This window comes from Nicotiana tomentosiformis, chromosome 11 (assembly GCF_000390325.3).
Source record: "Nicotiana tomentosiformis chromosome 11, ASM39032v3, whole genome shotgun sequence".
Taxonomy (NCBI): Eukaryota; Viridiplantae; Streptophyta; class Magnoliopsida; order Solanales; family Solanaceae; genus Nicotiana; species Nicotiana tomentosiformis.
In genome coordinates, this window is record NC_090822.1 from 29,881,664 (window position 1) to 29,890,280 (window position 8,617).

General features: G+C 35.0%; 1 protein-coding gene across 2 annotated transcripts; it reads right to left on the minus strand.

Moving 5' to 3' along the window:
- Nucleotides 1-4,405: 4,405 nt before the first annotated feature.
- LOC104102730 (G-type lectin S-receptor-like serine/threonine-protein kinase At4g03230) lies at nt 4,406-8,358 on the minus strand. 2 transcript variants are annotated; one of them, XM_009610536.4, is made up of 7 exons: nt 6,933-8,358; nt 6,153-6,221; nt 5,828-6,021; nt 5,543-5,753; nt 5,202-5,439; nt 4,924-5,074; nt 4,406-4,845 (listed from the first exon to the last, which is right to left on the minus strand). In XM_009610536.4, exons 1-7 carry the CDS (start codon nt 8,224-8,226, stop codon nt 4,546-4,548), a joined length of 2,457 nt encoding a protein of 818 aa, XP_009608831.1. In that variant the 5' UTR covers nt 8,227-8,358; the 3' UTR covers nt 4,406-4,545. The 2 variants fall into 2 exon arrangements, with proteins under 2 accessions (XP_009608831.1, XP_009608830.1); XM_009610535.4 differs by having other exon boundaries at nt 6,153-6,278.
- Between the last annotated feature and the right edge of the window lie 259 nt (nt 8,359-8,617).

Consider the following 8,617-nt stretch of genomic DNA (forward strand, 5'->3'; position numbering starts at 1 on the left):
ATAATGCATTGTCTATAATAAGCTTTGTTCCCTTAGACAGAAATATAATAGCTCTTCCGGAGCCTTCAATCAAACTTATATTACCAGAAATTATAGAAATATTTACTTTTTCCTTATGCAAATAAGAAAAGTATTTCTGATCTTTGAATATGGCATGAGTTGTTCCACTATCAATTACACAAATATCTTAGTGATTGGTCTTTGATCCAAACATAATTTGAGGATTATCCATATTCTTCAAAATGACATAAACAAAATAAATATGATAGTAAATATTATTATCAAAGCATAAATTTTATTTATGCACAACAATTACATAATCATATTATCTACTACAAATACCAAAAATTAAAATATTTACATTTCTACAGATTCACGACCGATCACATGACTTGTTTCTCCTTTTGGGAGTGCAAAATAATCAGCTACATCCAAATGCATTAAGTCTAAATTATCTTCAGAAATAAAATTTGCTTCAGCGTTTTTCTCTGTCTTCTTCAGGGAGGCTTGATACAGCTCAACCAGGTGCTTTGGCATACGACATATACGTGACCAGTGCCCTTTTCCTCCACATCTATAGCATGCATTTTTTGGCTTTGCTTCTTGCACCGCTTCATGCTTTTGTTCCTTCCTTTTCCACTGCTGGTGGTGAGGAGGGTTCTTTGGTGCATTGTTATTACCACGGTTAGAGTTTCCTCCTCGACCACGTCCATGACCACGACTGGGGCCACGTCATCTTCCACGCTTAGCTTGGTGGAAGTTCGTCTCATTCACTTCAGGGAATGGACAAGAACTAGTAGGTCGACTTTCATGATTTTTCATTAATAGCCCATTATGTTGCTCGGCTACAAGAAGATGTGAGATAAGTTCAGAATACTTTTTAAATCCCATCTCTCGATATTGTTGCTGCAGGAGCATATTCGAGGCATGAAAAGTGGTGAAAATTTTCTCCAATATATCATGATCAGTAATATTATCACCACATAGTTTCAATTGGGAAATAATTCTGAACATAGCAGAATTATACTCACTGATAGATTTAAAATCTTGTAGCCTTAGATGAGTCCGATCATAACGTGCCTGTGGAAGAACGAACATCTTCAGGTGGTCATATCTATCTTTCAAATTATTCCACAGTATGACTGGATCTTTAACAGTTAGATATTCCATTTTCAGGCCCTCATCAAGGTGATGGCGTAAGAATATCATTGCTTTGGCACGGTCTTGGTTTGATACCTGATTTTTATCTTTGATGGTGTCTGCCAGACCCATCGCATCAAGATGAATTTCGGCATCAAGCACCCAAGACATGTAGCTTTTGCCCAATATATCCAGGGCTACAAACTCAAGTTTAGAAAGATTTGACATTATTTAGAAAAAGAAAGTCCGTACCTCTCATACTTTCAAAGTATTTTCTTGAGATGGCAGAGTCTCGTGCTGATAACGTGTTATAAAATAAAAACTGTAAAGTAAAGACAAGTATAGAGAGAAACTGATATATTATTCAAACTTCAAACTTATGTACATAATGAACTGAAAACTCCTCTATTTATAGAAGAAAGGAACTAGCTGCGAGGCTTTTCAGGAAGCAGCTGCAAGGCTTTTCTTTAGTTGCTTGTAAGCTGTCTGCATGAGCTGCTTGCAACCTGCATGTGTAATAAGAAGCTGCTGCAAATCATTTCATTGAGCTGTTTGCAACCTGCCTGTGTAATAAGAAGCTGTTGCAAATCATTTCATTGAGCTATTTGCAACCTGCCTGCATCAGCTGCTTGTAGATAAACTTCAACAGAGTACTAAATGGATAATCTTCTTCAAAAAAATTATCTATAGCGGAGTAATAAATAAATATCCACAATATAATAATTTTTATAACAAATCCAACTTTAAGAGTAGACTAAGGGTTGGATTGCGGGTTATCATCAGTGCTCCAAGGTCTTCCTCCAAGAATAGGGTATTTGTATTTACTCCAAGTTGATCTCAGCCATTGCCCTTCATTAAAGATAATTCAATCCTAGCCGTCCACGTAACTAGTTTATGTAGAATTTCCCTCCACTGTTAAGTACCTAACCCAATTCAAATTTCCTTTAATTCTTGATATTACTGAAAGCAAGACAGCGGAGTTTCGTTTTCGCTGGAAATAGAGTGACTATTCATGTCAGGTTCTTTCTTAATCCAAATTCAATTTCTTAGAACTCGAAATACTTGTTATTTGTGTGCTTTTTCTAGTGGCAATTGGAAAGTGGTAAATTGCGTACAATCTGTTTGTGAAATTTCCCAAGTGAACTTTTGGGGTGGGTAAGGTACTGAGAATTGACCCATTAGAGCAGTAAAGGGAGGCCCAACTTGATCTCTTTAAGTAAAATATTGTAAGATCCATGTACTAGGGTTGAATAAGTATACCAAATAAGGGATTAGTAATACCCTAATGCATGCATTATTTTCCCTAATGCATCCCAAACGACCCTTATTCAACATATGTATTACTAATGGAAGTATTAGTTATACAACCTATTTGGTATTATACTATGTATAACTAATACATAGCAAGCCATGATATTAGCAATACCAATGCTATTAATGCATGCATTAGCATAGTTAAAGACAAAATTATCCTTAAAGTCCCTTAAAGCTAAAGAATATGGAGGGCCTTTTTATAAAAATTATGCAATGCATTTTAATTTTTAATACGCCACACCAAACAACCAAACAGTGGATAAAAAATAATCTCTGCATAACTAATGCTCGCATTACTAACTCATGCATTACTAATACACCTTATTTAACACTATTCTTATATACCCTACCAAACAACCCCTAAGTAAAAATATTGTAAGATCCATGTACTAGGGTTAATTTTGGCAAATGGCTATTGAAATAGGAAGTTCTAACTGTTAAATGTATAAAATAGGAAAAATATGTACAATTTGGATGCTTTAGAAATGGAAGTCTTTAATATATTTATGGATGAGGAAATCTGGTGCTAAAATTGTGGTATTGTATGTACCCAATGGAATAGTGGAGGTGTGCGCAAGCTGTCCCTGACACTAGTGTCATAAAAAAAATTATCGGATTGCCGAATTGTTTGGGAGCAAATATATGCAATATCTATTATACTAACCATGATCAAGACCTTGCTTTAGTTAATTAAATTAAATCATTGATTTTAAAATGAGACATGTATCATCTATATAAGTAAGAAATTGGGGAAATGGAGAGGAGCCGGGTCCATATTTTACCTATTACAGAAGGTTATTAATTTGTTGTTTTTTAGGCTGCCAAATTAGTCTTTATTATAAACAGTTGCCTTTATTCTAATGGAATAAAAGTTTTACACTATCAGAAGGTGGAAGTTAAACTCCAACACGAAAACTTCTCAAAGCATTAAAACAGAGAAAGCAGTACTACTCAAAAATTTGCAATAAGAAATCAGATGCAATGCATCTGTATTACTCTTAAGAGATTTCCACTGCAACATTTTAAGCCAACTTGTTTTTACTTTATTCAATTTACTTAAACTTGTGATGTCTTTTATCAAAGTTTCACCAGCTTGTTTTGTTTCCACTCATGGCTTCTTTCAAGATTTTGTCAGCCATGACATTTCTCTCTAAACAATTTTAGACCTACTCAGAAATTTACAAAAAGATACATATTCTCTCAGTATAAGAGAGTCACTTCTACGATGACAAATATTGATGCAATTAATGGTGAATAATAGATAGCTAACTCAACATAATTAGTAACAAGTTAGAAATGTCCAAATAGAATTTGACGTTTTGAATAGTTTATTTTGTCAAAGATCTGAAATATAAAAGCCAAGAACAACTTTGTTTTGAACTTCGAATATAAGATTCAGGAAAAAGAGATCTGAAAAGTGCATGTGATAGATGTGATAACTGATAAGGATACTAAAGACTATAAATTAAGTGAAGGAAAAGAATGCATGAAGATAGGCTACTGATCATGCTATACAAACAGGGATTAGACTATTTGGGGTGCAGATAGTCTGTCAAAATTAAAAATAAAAAAGTGACTTGGGATTCCTTGTTACTACAATATGAAGTGTTTCATGTTCTTATAAGTTATTATGTGGAAGGTTAACAGCTAAAACACAATATAACAACTATGCACAAGATTATTTTGAGATTTGAGAATGTTCTTGAAGGTATGTGTTAAGAGCTAAATATCTATGCTTTTGCAAAGCTTGCATAATGAGAAAAATAGGATAAAACAATATATTGCTCGACTTTAAGACCTAGGATGTGTTGGTATGGCAGAAAACGTTATCATCTAATTTTCCCATGTTTAGTTGTCTTATATATTTTGCGAAATGTTTTCCCTAAGAACACATTGTCCTCTAATTTCTAAAACATAACTTCTCTGGCAACTAGAAAGAGGAGGGAATTAATTATCCGAAACTTTTCCATGCCATTAAAAACTGATGATTTCCACCCCCCCCAACAGTTTCTGTGCTACAGAGGTCTGCAGGAAAACATTACAATCGTATCATATATATACATGTCCAACTATGATGATTTCACATTATTGCTATCGTCCTCCTTCTGCTGTAATTGTCATTTGATTGTTAGAGACTTTGGAGAAAGAAGACGATGTGCTAGACGTGTGTGTTCTTATTACAAAAGCTGGTCGACTGGGTCTAGGAAGACTCATACCGTCCCCTCCCAGCATTACAATGACATCTGATATGTTAGGACGATTATTTGGATCTTCTTGTACACACAAGAGTGCAACATTGATGCACTTTACCACTTCATCTCTGTTGCATGATTCAATTAATGATTTCTCTATTAACTGTATTGCATTATCATCTATCCACAATCTCCATGCCTGTGAAAACTTTCTATCAGAGAATCAAAGCTAACAAAAAGATATACATATTAAGTTATGGGAAGTTTCTTCACTTACATAGCATAGCAAGTTTAAGGCTTCTTCTGATTGATAATATCCATTGTTCCTCCTTCCACTGACTATCTCAAGTACTACTACTCCGAAGCTGAATACATCCGACTTGATTGAAAACAATCCATTCAGTGCATATTCAGGAGACATATAGCCACTGGATTGCACCAGGCGAACAAAGTGTTAAGCATGAGAATTTTACCAAAACCGAAAAGGAAAAACCAAACACCAATTGTTAGGATCATTTGCAAGAAATAAACGATAGGAAGGGATGTAATACTTACTAGGTCCCCACTACTTTCTTTGTTTTTGCTTCAGTTCTTGTTCCTTCAACAATCCTTGCCAAACCAAAATCCGAAATTTTCGGATTCATCGCCTCATCTAACAAAATGTTACTAGTTTTTAAATCTCTATGAATGATCCGCAGTCGTGAATCGTGGTGTAGATAAGCAAGACCACGTGCAATGCCTAATATGATGTCATAACATTTCTTCCAATCCAATAATGTGCAGAGTGATCCATCTTACATAGTTACCATGTCAAAGAACTGATGGTATCAGTAAAGTTAGATCATTATATAAAACATGTGACTTTGAGAATAAAGAACTTAGTTTAACTGACTTACCAAATATGAATGTGTCTAAACTTTTATTCGGCATGTATTCATAAAGTAATATTTGTTCCGTCTTATTGATGCAATAGCCTAATAGCCTCACCAAATTTCGGTGCTGAAGTTTTGCAATTAAAGTTACTTCATTCTTAAGTTCATCTATGCCTTGTCCTGAATGAGTAGATAACCTTTTCACTGCAATTTCTATTTCGCCTGGAAACATACCCTGCCAAATGTTTTTCATCTCATTACTATAGGTATCCGTACCAGTTCACAGAGGTGTCAGACTGAAATTTTCACCTTGTAAACAGGACCAAATCCTCCTTCTCCGACTTTATTTGCATCTGAGAAGTTGTCAGTAGCTGCCAAAATGGTCTCCAAATGAAAGTATGGAACATCAATGACTTCATTGTTTTCGTTCCTCAATACTTTTGCTTCCCCCTTAACTTTGTGCCAGTGAGATATTTGTATCCCTTGATTACCTTTTCTTCTATCTGCAATAGAAAGGAAAAAAGAAGACAAGGAAACAGAGTAATCCCAATGTGATTGAGAAAGTCATCTGAAATTAAGTCAAAAAATATATAAAAGAAAATATTTTCCAGAGTTAGATTCATTCAGCAAATACCTGCTCCTTTTGCCATTCTTCTTCTATAATAAATAAAGCCAAAGCTGCCTAAGATTAGGACCATAAAAGCTGTTATGGATGAAAGGATAACTTTTAGCTGCATCAATTTCTTAGCCTTAGTTTGAGCTGAAAGTAGAGAGCCAAAAACAAGTTAGCTACTTTTAACTCTTATCTTGAAGGACTTGATGCAAATATTCAGTGTACCTCAGAACCTCTCGTTATCGTTTTAAGAATTTGTTTCAAGCTTAATTTTTACTTTGCTCAACAAAGAAATAGGAAAAGAAGAATCATTGTGTAATGTATCCATATTTACTCAATGTATAGATAAGATGATATTCAACCAACCTGAGGAAGTACAACTGAATGTTTCTCAATCTTTAGGGTAAACAAGGATAAAACAAGGAACAAAATGGAAAATATGAAAAGGGAGGTTTCAGACTGCTATTACAAAATAGCTAATGAAAAGAAAATACGAAAGTTCTAGCATACCCTGCCACTAGAGACTCCTGCTATTTATAACCAAGATATTTCCTTCAGCCCGCCAATACTGTAATAGCTTTTCTCAAACTGGATCCCACATCATACATTGGTTTTGCCTCATATTAACAACTAACCCAAATACCTTTGCTTTTAGTCCAGTAGTATAATCAGTAATGGGCCTATTCATAAAACATTGTTATTAAGTGCTAATGTTAATTACAAGGAATTCCATCCGCAACAAAGTGCTTTTTACCATTATGAGATAAAGAATTAAGCTTAGTTATTCTATGTTATTCTAACCTTGAGGTGAGCCAAGTTTGACAGAGATAATCCTTCCTGTTTTATTTTTGCTGAGCAGTTGCAGATTGAAGAGATCCCCTGTCCAAATTGAACAGGTACCGAAACCATCATAAGTATAAGCAGTGCATGAGCAATTGTTGAAACAAGTCGATCTACACTGTGAGGCTTCCTCAACAGTGATATTAGTATCTGGAGAAGCAGGTAAACTCATGCTTAAATTCATCCAGAAACTACCATTGTCTACGGTAAAGGCGCTGCATTGTAACTCTACATTTCTTACACAGCCACCCAAAAAATCATTCGAATTCCATTCTCTATCTGATGTTGGCTTGAAAACACTGATACAATTGCAGTGTGAATTAACATTATCACAAACTCCAAATGCCCCACAATAACCATAAACCTCACATTGTTGTCTAGGTCGAGCCCAAAATTCATTCCAACCAGCAGAATTATTCAACCATGTTAGTTGCTTAATTTGTCCTGAGACATCCATGATGAATCTTGATGTAATTGTACTACTAATATGTCGGGAATATGTAAAATATGACTCGTTCTCGTTGTCAATATAGCTGTAATTGTATACTGAGTTCAACTTGTCGGGCACTGAGCTAAATCTATGGCCATTCCATGAACCAGTTGCCCAATACTCTCTAGTCCTATTCCATTTTAAAACAAGTTGGGCATTCCTTGGGTCTAGTTCCATGGAAAACAATCCTGGTGCCGGATTGTCAAAATCCTTCCATGAAATTAGAACCTGCTTCTTTTGTGTAATTTTGTTATATCCAATCTTAGCACCTGCCAAAAGTGTGTCCGTTGGATTGTCAAAACTTTGCCAAAGTGTTAAGGGTGTTGATGAATTTGACACATCACTCAAAATCAAATTACCATCATCACCAAGAACTGCTATGACTGCATTATTTCGAGTGGTGTTATTTGTAGTATGTGTTGATGACCAAATTGAGTTATGATTTTTATCAAGAAGGACCAAATTGCCTTGAATAATTGTCAACTGGGCAGCATCACTAATTGGTGTCTCCCTATTTGCTACCCAAACTACAGTTCCCTGAGAAACAATATTGTTCTTGTACCATATGCCTATGTAGTAATTGAGAGAGTTACCTGGTTCAAAGAAACCAAGCTCAAATTTCCCACCAGAAGATACAATTGTTTGGCCAAATGAAAGAGATTCATTTGCAGAAATAGTGTCCCCTCCAAGAGAGAGATTGCTGTTGAGACTGCAGGATAAAAAGAGAACAAATATGAGAAGTGATAAGATCTTCTTCAGTTCCATGGCTGCATAATTTATTGGTAGGATCAATGATGTAGAAAGAAGAAAAGATAAGCAGAGAACATGGTACACTTCTTGTCAAAAGGAGACTCTCTCTCTCTCTCTCTCTCTCTCTCTCTCTCTCTCTGTTTTAGTAACCCGTTTCACATTTTCAATTTGACATAAGTAATACTCCAATATAGTTCCCTACGTTTGAACTAGTTTGATCGGGCACGGAGTGTAAAAAAAAATAAAAATTTTTGGAATTTGTGGTCTTAAACAATTCAAAAAAGACCCCAGAGTATTTGTGTGGTTATAAAAGTTTCTCGTTAATGTTAGAATTATAAGTTTAAGCAAAATTGCTTCCAAATTTAAAAATGAGTCATTCTTTTTGGAACGGACCAAAAAGGAAATA